Below are 18839 nucleotides of genomic sequence, written 5' to 3'. Positions count from 1 at the left end.
GTGACTTTGCAATCTTAATTCATTTTTCTTCATTAGTACAATAATTGAAGTACTCATGCTTTCAGTATAATACTGGGAATCCAACATGGTCAAAGATAAATCTCTTTGCGGAATTATAGAGGAAGATATAGATAGAAGGTAGGGTAATGAAGGTAAATCCTTAACTGAGTCAGTTCTGAATCTTTCTAAAGATTCTGTTTCTTGACATCAGCAGAGAAAATCTTAATAGAGCACTGCTACTCTTTGCTTTTCCAGTGAGTCCCAGCCATATGCCTCTGTTGCTTATTCTGTGCCAATTCTGGCTTTTGGTGTTCCTCTTCATAAGCCAGTTCCAAGTGACTAGTTAGTTTGCAGTAGGGGATTAATTTAAAAAAAAAAAAAAAAAAAGGAACTAGATTCTCCATTTTCATAAGAGCAAGAAAGCAAGTTTTGCTGGCCTGCCCACACCTTCAGAGTATAAAAAGCCAGAATTCTGTCCCTTTTCTCAGAACAGGGTTACTGCTGTGTGCCATTTCCACACACCAACTTTGGTCTCTAATTATAATCAATAAAATATTGTAAAAAGAATGCATTTCAGATGTGGAAAAATACCTACATGTTAATAAAATGTGAGGATTTCTTTCACATGTAAATACATGTATTGGCTCATAGGACTTCAAGTACTTCAAGTATTTTTCAGACTGATTAATAAATGGCAGTGGCACTTCTGAACAATCTGTTAGCCTCAAGTGCAAAGTGTCTCCTGTATCTCCTGTAGACCAATGTGAATGGGTAAAAATTTGTGGGGTGAAATTTTGTTGATTCATAGCAGCAGGTCTTAAAGCTTTTTGGCTGTTTATCGAACAAAATCTCATATTTTAGTATTTAGGAACTCTTTCTTTAGTTTAAATCTGAATCTATTGATTTTGTAAACAAATAAACTGACTGCAGCCAAAAGTTTGACAGGCCCTAAAACAATTTCACATGTTTAAACTTAGAAGAATAGTCTTATTTCAGTAGCAATACTAATGTGGGTAATACAAGGAATGGAATACTTTTTGAAGGATATGATCTGAAAAATAAAACTTTAACTCCTATACAGTTTGTATCTTAATGCTTGACATTGTGACCAAGAGATTTATATTTTTCCCCAATCTGTTATATAGCCACAGGAGGAAATAGTTTAAATCAGGTTCAAGCAAATCCTTTTCAATTTTAATTACTCTGAAATAGAAATGGAGACAACACAGCAGCTTGCCCTACAATGTTGTCACTGAAGGTATACAACATTCTCAGCAGACTCACTAGCAAGAAGCAGACAATGCTTTTTCTACATCCTTTGAAGCATCAATATTACCTTTAGAAATATAAAAGACAGACAAATTCAAACAGCAGCCTTGGCAAAATATGAAAACTTCATTTAGCATGGGTACAAGTTACTGATATCAAAGAAGCTGGGAAAGAAATTAGTGAGGAGACAGAATTATCTGCTTACCCTGCCAGAGGGAGTAACAGCAAAATTAACCTTGAAAAGTGTTTGGAGAGCATTCTTGTGAAAACAGTATGACACAATGTTGAAGTTATGGATATGAAGAGGTCAACAGTTCTTAACTGATTGTGGGCAGTTACATTTTATTTACTGTGGTTTGGAAGCAATGTTACAGCAGACCTGTTTGTTCTAAAATTTCTGTGTAGAAATAGAGTTTACTCATATTTTCTGAAGTCTTATAGACAGATTTGTTCAACTATTGCTCAATCCTGTTCTCCTGTTCTAAAAGCAAAGTTCCATTCAGGTATTTAATTTGAACATGACAAAAAATACAGCATCCCAATCTTAGGCAGTTCTTCTTTCAGGCTCTGTTTTGGATAATCAGCAAAATAAAATAATTAAATGGAGTAAGAATAAAATTCATAATTGTCCCATATATTTGAAAACCCTTTTTTCTATTTGTAGCTGAAACCTGCTGCAAACCTATCAAACAAATTCTGCTTATGGTGATTAGGATGTATATTTCAGGACATGAGGTTTTGTTAATATTATGTTCAGGTCATTAGGGAATACTAACTTGGACATATTTGCAGTAGACTCCTCGTTAATATTTGGTGGTTGTGATAAACTGTCTTCTAGCCTGCTTTTTAAGAACATATTTTTTTTTATGTCTGTTCTTTCAGAAAGAGTGTGCTCTAGGGCATAATTTTGGTGCCATCATTATATGTTTTCAATTCTTAGTTTAAATATGGTTATGCAATAATTTGTATATGCCGTATCATGGAATAATGTTTATACTAAAACTAATACTAAAACAAGCCAGGAAGCATTGCATTTCTGCTTTCAAAATATAGAATTTTAATAAGTACTAGCTAAACTGCATCCCAAAATTTCCTCAGTCATCAGTGACAACCTCTCTTCCCACAGCTCTAGAGGGGATAGACAGCAGGATGGGGACTGTGGCAGAAAAGTGTTCCCTGCTGTAAGTAAAGATCAAGTTCCTGACCACCTGAGGAGTGAGATGCGTCCCCAGGTCCTGAGGGAATCCTTGGTGTAGCTGCCAATCGCCTCTCCATGATGTTTGAAAGGTCGTGGCCGTCAAGCGAAGTCCCAGGTGACAGGAAAAGGGAAACATTGTACTCATCTTTCAAAAGGGTAGAAAGGAAGATCCTGGGAACAACTGCCCTGTCAGCCTTCCCCCTGTGCCTGGGAAGATCATGGAACAGAACCTCTCAGCAGCTCTGCTAGGGCACGAGGAGGACAGGGAGGAGATTTGGGACAGCCAGCACGGCTGCACCAAGGGCCAGTCCTGCCTGCCCAGCCCAGGGGCCTTCCACGATGGAGGGATACATCAGCGGGCACGGGAAGGGTTTTGTCTGGGCTTCTGTAAAGCCTTTGGCACATTCCCCCACAACATCCTTCTCTCAAATTGGACAGAGATGGGTTTGATTGTTGCTCTCTTTGGTGGATGAGGATTGGCTGGACAGTTGCACCCAGAGGGTAGTGGTTGGTGTCTTGGCCTCCCAGTGGACAGCAGTGACAAGTGATGATCCTCTGAGGTCGGTACTGGGAGCAGGGCTATTTACGGTCTTCATTAATGACATAGATCAAGGGATCGAGCGCACCCTCAGCAAATTTGCAGGTGACACCAAGCTGAGTGGTGTGGTTGATAGTCCTGAAGGATGGGATGACATCCAGAGGGACCTGGACAAGCTTGAGAAGTAGGCCATGGGAATCTCTTTAATAAGACCAGCTGCAAGGTGCTGCACCTGTGTTGGAAGAACTCCCTGTGGCAGTCCAGGCTGGGGATGAGCAGAATGAGAGCAGCCCTGCCCAGAAGGACTTGAGGGTGCTGGTTGGAGAGAGGCTGGGCATGAGCCAGCAATGAGTGCTGCAGCACAGAAAACCAGCTCTGTCTTGGGCTGCATCCAAAGCAGTGTGGCAGCAGGTGAGGGAGGGGATTCTGCCCCTCTGCTCTGCTGGGACCCCACCTGCAGTGCTGCCCCCAGCTCTGGGGTCCCAGCACAGGAAGGACAGGGACCTGCTGGATGAAGATGGTGAGAGGAACACCTCTCTGGAACATCTCTTCTACGAGGAATGACTGAGAAATTTGGAATTGTTCAGCCTGGAGCAGAGAAGGTTCTGGGGAAATCTCTTGCAGGTTTTCAGTACTTGAAGTGGCACCTACAAGAAAGATATGGACAAACTTATCTGTTGTGATGGGAGAAGGGGTGGTGGTTTTAAATGAAGGGGTGTAACTTTTAGACCAGACATAAGAAGCATTTAACGATGAAGGTGTTAAAACACTGGCTCAGGTTGCTCAGAGTGTGGCAGGTGGCTCATCCCTGGGAATATTGAAAGTCAGGTAGAACTGGGCTCTGAGCAGCCTGACCTGGTTGAAGATGTCACTGCTCATTGCAGGGGATGTGGACTAGGTGGCCTTTACAAGGTCCCTTCCAGCTCCAGCTGTTCTGATTATATGATTTAAATAGCCTTCACTAGGAAAAAATCATAGTAAAGGGTGTGCAAGTAGAAAGAGGGAAAAAAAAAGGAAGCATAAAGCAAAGTGAAAATGCCTGGATTTTATATTTAACCAGGGGAGTATTAGATAAACTATAAGGTACTTTATATTGTCATTTTATAAGGATTTTAACTTTCCTGATGCTTCCTTACCTTTGAGACATATATTCTGTCCCTTTGTATCAGCATGGCCCCTACAGTGGCATGAGGTCCAAAATTTACTTTATTTAGGCTCTTAAGCTTTGGTCTTGATGTGCTGAAAATTTACAGAAAATTACATTCCCATTTGAAGATTTTCCTCACTTAATGAAAGAGCAATATGACAACTTTCCCTTTTGACAGGAGGGGAAGCTGGCTTTATACATCTGTAAATTTGATCACTTTATACAGGGCACGTGAAAGAAAGTTATGTACTAAGGACAGATGGAAATGGATGGACATCAGGAAAAGGTGTGGCTCTCTTGAAGGAAAACGTATGTATTTCTAGTAGATCTAATGAGGCCAAGACACTGCTACAGTCATCCAAATAGATTTGTTCAGCTCTGATTTTACTGTCTTTCCTGAACCCGAACCTAAGGTTCTCCTGATACTCCTGCAGCTGTACACACAGACAATTTTTAGTTTTGCTTTGAGTGACTCCTCTAAGTACTGCTGGGTAATGGCTCATGTGTCCCAAAAGATTCATCCAGTGCAGGATTGCACAAAGGTCTGTTCTTCTGTCAATGGATGAATTGTAACAGACTTCTATGCCTTTGTAACAGAATCGTGAGCTCCTAAGACAAAGAAAGAAAACAAGAGAACTCTTTCAGATTGTGAACAAACGTAATCCATGTCTAGCAGCTGAGATTGTGTCCAAGCAGCCTCTGTACCATCTGCAACAACTTTGTTTTGAGAGAGACTGATAAACAGCAAAAAGAAAAATATTTTCCTTTTGTGTGGTAAGCATTCACTCTTTAAAATTGGTTTCCAATCTTAACTCTTTATGCCGAGTCCTGAAGTACGTCAGGTGATGCAAGTGTCATAAACATATCAGAAAACCACTGAACACTATTTTGGCTAGGGAAAGTAAGACAGAATAGCTATTAAAATTATTTCTTGAATATAAGATTTTTTTTCAGTCTATGCAGGGTTTAAAGGCATTTCAGTATTTCATATCTTTCCTTTTTTATTATTTTTGTGTATGTTTTCACCAAATTTACTTTGAAAATAGCTTATTCACAGAAAAGTTACATTCATTTTTTAGTATGTGTATGTCTCTTAAAAAATACACTAATATAAACAAGAATTTGAAGCTTTTATATCTAAACCAGAACTTTGATAACTCTGACTTTTTCTTTGTGGTGAAAAGTTTTCCTCTTTTTCAGAAAGGAATTATTACATAGAATGTATTCACATAAAGATTATAAAAAACATTTGTTTTATGCCCTTCTGTCCTGGCAGTAGTAAAATACTTATCAAATCAGGCTCTGAAATCAGGTGAAATCCAGGACTACACCAAAATTACCATAATTACTGTCTAAAGATTGTTCATTTAAGTTGGACTATCAACACGTTCATTTTCAAATCTATAGCCAGGAAATTCATCTTGCCAGAAAATTCATCTTACCAGAAAATGCAGGGAATAGATCTGTATCTTCTTGTGAGAGTGAATTTTCGGTGCAGATGTTAAGCCTTAGGGAAAAACCCCCTTGGGATTAATCTGCTTTTCTCTCTCAGTTAAGATCTGGCTTAATACAGTTTTCTCTCCCCTATTACGACTACATTACAAAGTGTTCAGAAACTTGTAAAGTATGATTTTTGTTTTGAAGCAGAACACTGTAAATGAGAAGGAATTCAAAGAACTGGAGGCAACAAGAGGCTTTGGAAGGTTTAATAGGGGGTGATCATTTAACAGGCTCTTACGTTTTACCTCATTACCTCTGCTGCTGATCCCTACTAAGTTTGTTTTACTGTAGTTTGTCTTTCAAAAGATTGCTTCATTTTTGACTGAAATGTCGAAAGATGAGACCCTTATTTTTCTTGGTAATCCCTCTTCCCTCTCCCCCACCATGATTAATCACCTTGCATTTCTTTTTCCGCTTCTCATTGTTGGTTCTCGTTAGGCTATTCCTGAGGAATGAGATAATTCTCTATTATCTGGTATTTCCTCCCTATGAAGATATTTTGTATTGCTTGTGAGACCGAAGCCCAAACAGCTCCTCTGCAGCAGAGTTGCAGCAAAAACACGTGAAACCCTGTTGATCTCTGGTAGCTGCAAAGTTGAGATGCAAGCCACTATCAATATTTACTTTTGAAAATTTCAGTATAAAACTTGGGGTTTTTTCTTTTCACAATAGATTGCTTTTCATTGAAAATGTGAAGATTTCAGTATTTTATCTTTCTCAATAAGCAGAAGTTCAATTGTCTGTTTCTGACATTGTCTTATGTAACATATCTTCTAATTGAAATGAAATTATGAATTCAGAAATAATTAAGGTATTTATTCTGAATGTTCATTTCTTTTAACTACTGCCAAGGAGTGAAAAATGGACATTTATGGAAGGTGATAGTGTATAGCTCTTTTTAAACAGTTTTTTAGACAGGAAGTTATTTGAATATAGATGGAATATTCGCAATTTTAATTTGGGCCTTGATTTTAATTTGGGCCTTAGACTGGTTTCAAGTGTTGAGAGGGAGTGTTTGTGTGTAGTTAATTACAAAGGTAGTGATTTCATCATTCAGGTGGGTAGTGTTCTAAGATTTTGATCCAGACAGTTCATTTTACTTTTTTTTTCAGATGCAATTTGCCAGGTGACCTTGCTCAGTGAAATAATTATGACCTGCTGTTTTCAGCTTTGTTTCATTTTGTTGTACAGCCACCTGAATTTTAAAAAACCTCTGCCTTTATGGATGTTAGCTGCATTAGCAGATGTCCAGAATTTCTCAATGTCGTAGTTCACCTCCCACAAAGAAATAGCAGATCAAAGGGGGAAAAAATGTAAGCAAGAAAAAAACTCCCGCGTTTTTGGGGTGATTTTGCTCTTAGAAATATAGGCAGAGAAGAGACCAGTGTTTCAAAGAATATTTATAGGGGAATGCTTCTCTTGTTCTATCCCTTATGGCCCCTGTAAGAGAGGAGGAAGCTGCTCTGCTGAACATACATTAACTGTTTAATTTATTTCACTTTTGCTTGTGCTGGAAATCAGACTTCAAAATCTTTTTAACACCAAAATTCGTCGTAGTTCTTTAGTGGTTTGTGCTGCCCAGTAGTGTCTGACTGTACAAAGGAAATCGTTTAGTCATCCTATCCCAGGACGGGTTTGCATTAACACTGGAGCAGGCTGTACGGAGAACCTGGACAACCTTCCTTCCTTCTGTCCTTGGCATCCTTGGGCATTTTTCAATAACTAAAGGGAGCAAACTCCAGGTAATTTCATCTGACCTCAAAGCTGACCCTGCTCTGGGCAGAAAGAGCTGGTTACATCAGTTCCACCTGGAAGCTGATCTTTATTGGAGTGGGCTGGATGCATTTCATGGCTACAGCAGTAGCCCTGAACTCCATCTGGAGGAACAAAAGCGTCCATCTCGAGATTGTTCCACCACAACCATCTCATTTGCAGCTGTGCAGTGAGAACTGGTAAAGGTTTGGAGGAGTGTGAGTTATGAATTGACCCAGAGACGGTCACTGCAGAGCGGATGTGTTTGGCATGGTTCGATATTTGATTGCTGCACGTCCTCAGCTTTGTAGCTGCACAGTTAAACTGCAGCTCTGTTGTTGCAAGCTCAAAGTATTTAATCCCTTTTCCTTCTGCAATTGCTATGTAGATATTTGTTTCTAAAAATCATATTTATAACAACAAAAATTTTTCCATGTACCTTGTGTTATTTTTTTTATCAATATATGAAGATACATAGCCAACTGTCACAAGGCAAAATATTTATTGTAATTTTAATTCATTTTTATGAGATATTATAATGACTGTGATTATAGTGGATATATTATTGCTGAATTTTATAATTTCATGTGCTGTTATTTTATAATTTCTGGCCTATTGTCTTTAGAGGAGCACAGTTATAATAGATTTGCCTTTATTACAGCAAATAATGAATCAGTTTAATGAGATTATACTAATTTTAAACTTGACATTTAACTCAGTCTTGGTTTTTCAATTAATCACAATATGGTAATCTTTTCCAGCTAGGTTTCTTCAATTATCATTAGAATGAAATAACTTTACATGCTGGTGACATCTAGTATTGAAAAATTCAAGCTGTGAGCCTCAGATAATTTCCCAGTTGCAGGAAGGGTTAGGAGTAGGGTGAGCTAATATTTCCTACTTGCCTTCTAGTTGTCCTTCTACCAAATGATGGCTCAGTTCTATCTTCCAGCTGCTCTGTTCTGTTATTCATAATGAACATACAGAATATACATAACATAACATCCATAAATGAAGGAAGAAATGGAATGAAATGTGAGAATAATGAGGGAAAATAAGTTTTTCTGATTCTGAGGGGGATTGCAATCTAGTGGCAAGCTAAACCAATATGATTGACTAGTTTGGCTTCTTGAAGTGCCTTGATCAAGCATTTCTGCCACATTACAAGGTCAGGTTCAGCATGGCTCCTTTGACTTTTTTTTTCTTTTTTGAACAATGTAACCCAGTAAAGTATGTCAGTGACAATGGAAACATTAATGTCTTTTATTTGTGACAGCTCTCTGGTGGAATAAGCACAGAACTGAGACACAGCAGGGTGCAACGCTGTATAGGTGACATGGGATGGAGGATTTGGAAGCACAGTTTGAGGATGAAGTTGCGCTGAGGACTGATGAAATGTAATGGCTCGTTCTTGTGAGAATGGGTAAATTCCTCCTCAGCTGGGAACAGAGAAAGAGGAGTGTTTATAGTCTGAAGGAGGGGGGAGGAGGAAGATCCCCCCCATTCTGGTCATGATGAATTTTTAGATTCAATTCAGGATCTAATGTCCAACCATCCCATGCTGTTATTTTTTGCAACAGTCCAACAGTTGTTTCCAGAAAAAAAACAACTGTTTGTTGTTATTTATTGTTGTTATTTATTATCTTTATTTCATTTCAGAGCTGGATGCTGAGTGTCTGTATTCCCTGGACTAGTCCTGGGTAACGCTCTGATTTAAGAGCACCAGTCAGATCCATTTCACTGGCTCTGACATGTCACAGAATTCTCTGCATGTGCAGGGTTTCTGCTTTCTATCCCAGCCTGCGTTTCTGACACTGGTAGATTGCTTCTGTAAAAGTTAATTTGTAATGCACTCTTCTCCATCACTTGAAGTCGTGTCTTGCACTAGAAGTGTTGTGACTCGTAAAACAGTGTAAATTAGAGTCGTTAGTGGTCCACCAGTTTAATTTAACAATGACCTATGAATGCAAGAAGTCATAAAATTTCTAAAGAGCATAATCTGTGGATTTATTTAACAATGCTAAGACACCTCTGATTTCAGAAGAAGAATTTTCTTTCACTTTATTCAAGTGGTTAGAAATATATATTTTGAGTATCTCACTGTAATATGGTAGAGCGTATATTTATGAATAGTTTCTAAATCTGAAGATATTCTGGGAAGAATGAAAATCCACTGTACAAAACACACCATCTTGCATTTCTTTCTTTCCAGTTTGCACAGTTAATTATCAGAGGTGTATTTGCCTGTTCGTATTGTTACAATAAGATTTATCCAGGTATCAAAAAGCTGAAAATCTAAGAATTAAACTTTCTCGGATTTTGGAGATGATTTTAATTAAGTAATCTAGAACTGAGGTTGCTGCTACATGTGACACGCTACATAGGATTACCTTTGTGCTAAATTTTCAATTTTATTTTGTACGGAGAATTAAGTCTAAAATCAGAATTAAAGATACATGTTTGTTTCAACACTGAGAATTGAAAGACACAGGAAGATGTTTGGTGTTTGGAATTATTAAAAGAGAATATTAATCTGCTCACCCTGATAATGGTAGACAAAGTATTTTTAATACAATTTTCTGCTAGAATAAAGGATTTAAGGGTTACTTAATTTAAAGAAGTCAGCATTGTTTATAATGCCAAAGCTAGGGTAGATACCAGGGAAAGACATCTAAATGAGAATAAAAACATTCCCTAGAGGCCAGTGGAAATTCTTGGAGAAACATCATTCTGTGAAGAAATAGCAAATACTATTTGTGCCTGAATCTCTGTGGTCGGTCTGTGATCCAGACCTGTGGGTGAAACACAACATTAATACATTACAAGATTGACCCCTCTAACAAACTTGGAGAAAGTCTGAGCTGCCCCAGCTGCCCCCAGTCACGTGCAATGACTTCTCATGTGCAGTTCAATTAACAACCAAAACCAAATCTGAATGCGGTTGATGTGATAATGCCAAGTGTCAGATTTTGTTGTCAGTACCTTTTTGTTCTATGTGTAACTTGATTTGAGCTCAGAAGTGCTATTAATTGTCTGACCATGCAGGTGAGAGAATTTAAAGTTATTTTAAAATAAATAAATAAATTAAGTGCACATAGCTACAGAAAATCACCAGGTAATTTGCTATTTAGGAAGTAAAACCAGATGGTCATAAACCCCATTGCCAATTTGAGCTCCAGTGAATCCTTTAGAAAGATCAACCCTGATTTAAAGACCTCAAATCACAGAAAAATAATAAGTGTTTAAAATAGGTAATTTACCTTCATGAATAAGACTGTGTGCCCTATTTATATTTGATCTTAAGCCTCTGGTAATATCTGAGGAGTCAAGTTAGGTAGGTAGGAGATTTGGGAAGTGATTACTTTTCAAACAAGAAGGGACACTTTCTGGCGTTTGAAAAGGTGAAGAGGTTAGCTCTCTTTACTTGACCCAAATTATTTTCATAACTTATATTCATACAAATAATTATGAATCATTTATTAACAATCAATGCAGTAATAAATAATATGGCCCTTTCAAGGGAAATTTTACAGAAGAGAAGTTGAATGCATTATAAACTCCTATCGCTCTGAAAAGTTTTCTTCTTGTGCGAGTATCTGGGTCTTCAAGTGCATTCTTAGAGGGAAGACAGAAAAACATCAGCCTTCAAAATTGAGTATGTATAAAATTGCATGCCAGCATGGGACATTACATTAGCAAGTAAATTAAGCAGAAATTTTTGGAACATATCCTGCACATTTCCAAATATTTTTGATGAAATATAATTTCTAAACGGGGAATTTTGACTATTGTGAATTGTATCACTAGATGGCAGTAACAGCCAAGTGAAATGGAACAACCATGTAAAGAATCTCAGGGGTTTATTTTGAATTAGTTCCTTAATAACAACTCTAGATTGAAGTCCTTGGCATAGTTCTATGTCCAAACCCAGGCCAGACATAAACTATGACAATTTGTCATATTCTGTTAACAGGATAGAAGATACTACAAAAGGTCATTTTCAATGCTTCCTAGAACTTTGGGGGTCTTAAGAGAGTCTTCAAACTGTCCAGTTTTGTTGGTGTTTAAAAAACCACAGCAACAACAATACCAGGGACCCAATGCCCAAAGTGGTTGTTTCTGAGGTATTACCACTCAGAGCCTAAAAGGCAGGAAATGAACAAGGGAATATAAACTGTCGTAAGTAGGAGGCAGATGGAGTTCCAGAATCTTACTGGGAGATGTGCAAATCAAAACACCTAATATAGTGTCCATTTGTAGGATTTTGAAATTATTCTAGCTGTTCTCAGACAGCCAAGACGACACTGAATCTAAACCAGCAACCTCATTTCTAATGAGTTTTTAATTGTGTAGCCTACAGGCTGGAGAATTGATAAAACAAATGCTTCATTTGTCGTCTCCCAGAGAACAGATCCTGTGTGCTCAGTCACACACAACATCTCAATTTTTGTATTATTCACAATGAATTAACACTGACATAGGTCCCTTTCTTCCCAGGTTCTATGCACAGTGTCTCTGTGTGTGAGAGATGAACTATTACCACCATCCTTTGCTTACGTACTTTAATAGCAGCGAAGATTAGACTAGACTTAGCTTTGTCCTTCCTTGCTCGGATCTGGATAGAACAGTGCATTCTTCCACAAGCAGCACTTTGAAAGGAAGCAGCCAGCCTGAGTGCAGGCAGTAAGACCAGCCCTCGGATTTCGGAGAGCAGCTCTTCTGCTGCCGCTGGTGACTGCCCCCGGAGCAGAGAGCTAACAGCTGTCGGAGCAGAGAGCTAACAGCTGTCGGAGCAGCCACGAGAGAGAGACCGGGCTGAGATTCAGTCCCAAGGAAACCCAGAGTCAGCAAAAATTCTGGGCTTTCCCCTAGGTTTTCTATTAACAACACACAGGGCTGAACGAGGTATTTTGTTTTCCTTCTCCCCCACACGCACTTAGAAAAATTCAGGTATATATAAACACTAGCTAGTTCTGCAGGAAGGTGTCGTGCTGACACAAAACTGAATTTCAGGTTGTTCTACTGTTTCTCTTCATTTCAATCAATTTAGTGGAAGAATGCAATTACTGTTTATAATGACATTCATCAGTTCAGTTGTTCTCGTTCTGAGAATTTTATAATCAAGCCAGATAGGTCTTTTGTATTTCATGTCCATATTTAAAAATCATTATGGACATTAAAGTCAAAGTGCATATGCTTCCTGGTACATAGAAGGATCACTTGATTTAGTTCATCTGAGTAACTGTCCCATTCAAATATTGTAATATTTATTACTCGAAAGAGAGTTTAATTGGATTTTGCACCAAAACATGTTTTACATTAACGTTACAGCATGCAAAGTTTTTCTGCTCATTGTAGGCTCTTTGGAGCATTAGGCTAATCTTTAAAAAATGCTTGTATTTTCAGATCTCTGCTTTATGAACATTCTCAGATCCAAGATGGGTTGCGTGAGAAGAGCTGAGCTCAGCCAAGGAGCTGCTTTCATAAAAGTTAACCAAACTGAAAGTGCAGCACGATAAGCTATTGTTGGGTGGACTTTTAAAAACAGGAAGGCATTCTGCCAAGTTTAGGTAAGGAGGATCTACGCAGATATTTCTCCCCTCCCCCTACAAAACCCAGTGTGTAATTACCAGCGCTGAATCTAGCTGCAGAAAGTAACATTTCGGTTTCAAACTGCAACTTGATTAGACTTTCAGTGTTAAAATTAAAGCTGTGAGAGCCCCGGAAGATCTGCCAGCTCAGCAAACTCCTGGTTTGTTTGCTTGAAATAGGGCTTTTGCTACTCTTTTTGCCGTTATTATGCTGACCTTAATTAAAACAAAAAAACAGAACACATTTAGGTTATCTTGAGGTCCCTATAAATTAAAACCGCAAGAGATGAGTGAGAATAAAAAACAGACAAAAGAGAGGGGATCATTTGCTTTAGAGATTTAAAATATATAAATATAATTCTTTTTATCCAAGAAGCTGGATGTCTGAGCCCCAGAACCTGAACTGCAATTATGATTTGTTTTGACATTGCAGTTTACTTTGAGGAAAGGATAAATATTACAAACGTAAAATAATATAAACTAGCCTTGCATCTGTCACCATAGGGTCTTAAATTATTTTGCCTTTTACCATGACCTTTGTCATAAATTTTGAGAGTCTTACTTAAAGACTAATGGACTGTGCCATGTCTGCTCTAATTTGAGTTATACATTGGTTTTCTGTAACAAAGATATGAAGAGCTCAGTATTATTTATTCAATTGTTAAATTCTCCACTGTCATAGAACTCATACTGCAAACAGTAATTAGTAAGATGGAGCCTGTTTGCATTACATCTTTTGTGGAAATTATTACTCTAGATGTGTATTATTTCCAAAGAAGCTGTTGAAGAGACTATGTAATGACATATTTTCATGAATGTTTTCACCAGTAACTGCATGAGTGGCTCAGATCTCAGAAGCACACATCTCAGAGGATGAGTGTTCTTAGTTCGGTTGCTTTGCTGACAAAGCAAGGTAAGTTGCTCAAGGCAGAACAATGCAGTAATTCATCACTATCACATTTGGCACCTGATTTAGCATGGATATATCAGGATAATCTTGCATTCTTCCATGTAAGACAACTCTCCTGATGTGGAAACAACAACTGACACTTTGCAGGTTATTGTGCCGTGAATGAGTGAAATCCTGGCAGCAAAGAAATCAATACCAAAAATCTTGGAGGTCCTTCCTGTCAGGATGTTGAACTAGATTCATTTTGTCAGTGAGAAGGAACAAAGTGATGTTGAGTGTATGCTTTTGAACTAGAGATAGGGCCAGAGACAGGGAAGCACAAAGGAAATTAATGCTTGGGTGTTACAGTCCTGGAAACTTCCGTGTTTCTGCATTGAAACTTCTGAGTTTAGGCACCCAAATTAGGTGCTAAATATAATAACTCCTGTTAGTGTGGACAATGACAATTAATTTTTCTCTTGTTTGGCTTTTTCCTGGCCTGATGATTACACACACCAGCTATTTGTTATATATTCTGTTTCTTTACGCTGCCTTCTAGACTCTATAAGAGGTTCTTTCCCTTTATGGAAAAACCTTCACTTTTTTCTGAGGCTGAAATGCCTTTAAATCAATCTCGCTGAAGGTCAGCCTCTTAGCTCTGGTTCAGCATCCTACTGACTCTTCCTTCCAGCTTTTAAGTTTGCTGTCAAGTCCTTTATCACCCTGTTGCCTTGGAATCTGCCTGCTGGGGCTCTACTCTTCTTGCAGCAAATTTGCGTGACAACTCTTTTTCCCAGGGACTTTATAATTTCTTTCGGAACTTTAACTAAGACCAAAAACATTGAGAAACCTTTTTAGTCTTCCCAGGGGAAAGCTTCCTTGCTCCCTATAAATACAGGTGACTGGCTGTTCCTGCACCTCAAATCTCCTTCTGCTGTTATCTTCATTTGTTTTTGGCATGGCTCATTTTCCCAGCCCAGATTGCAGAAAGAAACCATTACACTCTTGATGCCACATTTTTGCATCGTCTGTCACCTCACTGAGGAAATGAGGATGAGCAGAACATAAGTTGTGGGGAAAATAAAGAAAGCTGGAACTTGCAAGAGGGAGAAGGTGTGAGTTTGACCTGAGCAAGGGGGAAGAAAGATATTTCCATAAGTGTTTTTTTAATTCCTTATGTTTCCTTTTTCCCAATATTTGAATCAGTCATTGTAAGTTTGTGTTAACTGGCAATAAGTTAACTTAAGTTAAAATAAATTCCCTGATTGTTAAGACTGGTTTGCCTGTGACGATATTTAATTTCTTTAGATCTTGAGTCAAATTCCACAAGGAAATGTGGGATCATAATTTTTGCTATACTTTGTTTTTGCTGCCTAGTTTGCATGGGACATCCCAGTAGTACAGAACTGGAGACAGCTGGGAACAGCTATTCCTGGATTCTCCTCTGTGAATAACTCCTGTCTAGTTTACATCCTCAGGCTAACCCAAACCTCTGTTCTCTCAGAACCAAGAGTTTTAAATAACTTTATGCATACTTAGTTGCACTCTAGGAATTGTCTCGGATGACCTTCAATTCTGTAAGTGCATTATGAAATTCTAATCACCAGACAAAGTTTTCTGCCTTGAACCCTAATTCTCCACTGGTTTGCACCTCGGTTATTAATTTGCACATATGCAGAGTGAAGTTAGGTGTTAAATGAAACCAGACCAGTTTGGTAACAGATCGTATACCTTCTGAATAGTTGTAAATTATTGTGATGAAATTTAAAAGAATAGGGAGTTGAACTCTTTGTGGCAATTTCAAGTGATTTGGTCTGATTGTTTTCACATGATGTGGAAATTATGAAACATTTTTCTTACCTGTCTCTAATAAAGCATCTATGTGTATCATCAGATGAGACCAGCCAATAATTTAGGAACTAAAATTGTTGTCTTTCTGAAGATATTAACAACCAGCACAGTATTTGTTCTTCAAAGAAAATATTTATATTTAAATAATAGCAGTGCAGTATGAGTACCAAGGTTTTTGTGAAAATAGCTTTTTTTTTTCCCTGAGATAATGACAATTGATATCTAAATAGGAGCAGTATTCTATTCTGTGGCTTCAAAATTAATATCGACTGTGTTCTGATGAGTAAATTGCACTAAATGCTAAATTTTTATATGTACTGTTATTAATGTGACTTTTAATATTGTTTTAGAAATCAATAGTTATTGAAAACAAACCTTCACAGAATCATGGAAATATTGATTGGAAAAGATCTTTGTGGGTCAACTAGCCCAGCCTCTGTGATACATGAAGAGACAAGACCCACCAGCTCAGAGTGAATCTGAGATTCATTCAGAAGTGCTCAGTATGTCTATCTTTACTCCTAAGAGCTTTTTTTGGTTACAGCTCACAGATGGAATCACAGTCCTACAATAAATCTGTCCTCTTGACATTTCCCATTGTTCTCTCCAAAGCCGTGGTAAAGGAGCGTGAAGAGTGTACAGTTCTGTGTTGATGTAGAAGCAGAAACTCCAGTTCTGTCTCAGGTACAGGCTGTCCTGAGACAGCTGGTGCTCTCTGTTTAACTCTTCCCTTACACCAACACCTCTTACCCCAACAAGCTTCCTGCTACCAGACTATTGCCAACTCTAAATAGTCAGCAAGGGCTTCTTAATGCAAGAAGAGAGTGTTGGGGTGCAATTCCCTCTGGGCCCCATTCACACAGGCTCAGAAGTACTCTGAAATGTAAGGGCTGAATTAAAACCTTCAGAGAAACTAAAATACATAAATCCACAAATCCATGCAGATATGAGAGAGAAATATAAGTTTCAGTTTCAAGTAAGTAGGGAATATTTTAAGTGCCTTAAGCAAATAAAGAGCCTGTATTAGTAAGAAAAGCCCTAAAGCCTAGTTTTAAGTTCAGTAGCAGAGTTAACTAAGCCCTAGATATAATGAAAACGTAATGTAGCATTGCTAGCATTCCTAGACAGAAGAGGTAGAACTATGTAGGTAGAATTTGTGTAAGAAATTATGACCCCTTTCTCACACCAGTGTTAGACCCAGATAGGTCCAAGAAGGCAGCAGTAGAATAGTGTTTGTAGCTGATTGGGTAAAAAAAGAAAAAAGTGCACTGCTTTGAGAATGCTAGAGATCATGGGGGGTGCTGGTGCTGCTGCTGGGGCGGCTGCTCTGCCTCTGCTTGGGACATGGGGAATTTATGCCAAAGAGCTTTGCGTAATAGCACGGACTGTTATCCTTTGAACTTCTTGCCTTTGAGACTGATCTTCTAGCCATGCAATAAGTAACTTTTACAACAACCCAGCTGCTCTAGTTTTCTTCAATGACCCTAGCAAACCTGATGAGAAAGCATATAGGAAGCAAGAATAGGTGCCAAAGATGCTACAAAAATATTGCTTAGGGATGAGATCTCAAAAGCAAGGTTTAGCTGGAGCTAACACCAGGTAAGGACAGAGTGGGAAGCCATAAGTGATTTTATCACCACAGCAGTAACAAAAGGAAACTGTTGGTCTGTTGATGAAAGGGTCCAGTCTCGTATTACATTATTTCTCATTTGCCTGCAGTTGACTAAGCAACAACATAAGCATTCTTTCTGGCTAGGTTCTCAATGCAGGACTGCATTAATGAATCAAAGAGAACTGTGGGAATACAGCTAGAGAGCAGAACTGAGAGCACTGCTCAGCTCATGACAGAAGTGGATGTTAACTTTGGTAAGCCATAAGACCTGGCAGCTTAGAGCAGAACTCTGAGGAAAGCAGCAAGAGATAACGGTGTGTCTGTTCGTGTCTGTGCAGGTCTGTACTAGCTTATAGTTAAGCAATGTTATTAAGAAAAATAGATATTGTTGTTATGTTTATTATTGTTTAAGCAAGGAGTTATTTTTAGCTACAGCTGGGAAGGTATAAATACTGAGCTCTGGAATCAATAAATCGGCTGCATGCGTTCAATCTATGGAGTCCACGTCTCTTTATCAATCACCGCGAGAACTGAGTTATTTTATCTAATTGTTTTACAATCTGCTTTTAATTTGTAATACCATGTTCTCTTTATGACAGTAGGACTGGAAATTTATTTATAAAATTTTCCTTTTCCCTAGTCCTTTTTTGCAACTAATTATGCCACAGATTATAGTAACACTCTACATCACAGAGAAAAAAAAAATGTCAGTTATAAATGCTGCATGTTTTCTGTTGGTTCTAGGCAATAGCTCATGAAACTTCATCTGGTTACAGCCAGCTCAGTGGGACTATGTGTGTTTTCATCAGGTAAGGATCTGACCCTCAGGAAAACAAAACCTACAACAAGCCGCAAGTTGCTAAGTGGCAACACATTAACAGATTTTTATTTTCACTTTCAGATATTTTATCATCAAAACAATTAAATCAAAACAAAGTAGTTCTACAAAGTACTTAGCATTCAATATGAATCTCTTATCTACGATTATAGGTCCTTCCTCTTCCTTAAAAAGGAGCTATGCAAACATCCTTTTTAGTACTCAGACCACATTCCATTTCTCAGTGTTTTTTGTGCCAAAAGAAGGTGAAGAGGCAAATTCTCTTGAAGTCTGGAAAGAAACCCTTTCTCTTTGGCTTTATCCATGCTGCATTATCATTCCTTTGTTCCTTTGCTCCTGTACTTGGAAATAGTTGAATTTTCCAGTGATGGAAACATATTGGCAAATATGTTAAATTATTGTTAAAAGAGAACCCCAGTAGATGTTTTTTATTGTGATATTGTTTCCATTGTTAGAGCTCAAGCCTGTGGGAAGTGACTTTCAGCAGTTTTTGTGTGCATATTTGCTCTCTGTCCTTGTGCTTGCTTGTGCTCTCTCTCTCTGACACACACGCTCTTAACCTTAATTAGAGAAAAAAGCCTGAAAGATTTGAAAAATAAATTATGGAAACTGGAATGTGCATGAGACAACACCAATAACAGGCTTCTTAATTGA

At 38.2% G+C, this 18839-nt stretch overlaps 1 protein-coding gene across 17 annotated transcripts in view; it reads left to right on the top strand.

The window, feature by feature from the left end:
• LOC120756121 (endogenous retrovirus group K member 24 Gag polyprotein-like) overlaps positions 1–18839 on the top strand; it is a 49189-nt gene that overhangs the window by 13280 nt on the left and 17070 nt on the right. For 4 of the 17 annotated variants that reach the window (XM_058421626.1, XM_058421622.1, XM_058421623.1 and 1 more), the window contains 6 exons: positions 2396–4926; positions 12811–12974; positions 13824–13908; positions 16280–16419; positions 17492–17601; positions 18092–18156. Coding sequence is in view for 1 of the 17 variants with exons in the window: in XM_040071906.2 (XP_039927840.1) it covers positions 4379–4461; positions 4750–4890 (224 nt within the window). In the remaining 16 variants the exon portion in view is untranslated. Of the gene's footprint in view, positions 1–2395; positions 4927–7306; positions 7395–8762; positions 8802–11901; positions 11953–12810; positions 12975–13823; positions 13909–15407; positions 15462–16279; positions 16420–17491; positions 17602–18091; positions 18157–18839 lie in introns of those variants that run through there. The other 13 variants (XM_058421630.1, XM_058421631.1, XM_058421627.1 and 10 more) reach the window with 12 other exon arrangements.

This window comes from Hirundo rustica, chromosome 8 (assembly GCF_015227805.2).
Source record: "Hirundo rustica isolate bHirRus1 chromosome 8, bHirRus1.pri.v3, whole genome shotgun sequence".
Classification (NCBI taxonomy): domain Eukaryota; kingdom Metazoa; phylum Chordata; class Aves; order Passeriformes; family Hirundinidae; genus Hirundo; species Hirundo rustica.
This window is presented reverse-complemented; position numbering and strand designations above follow the sequence as displayed.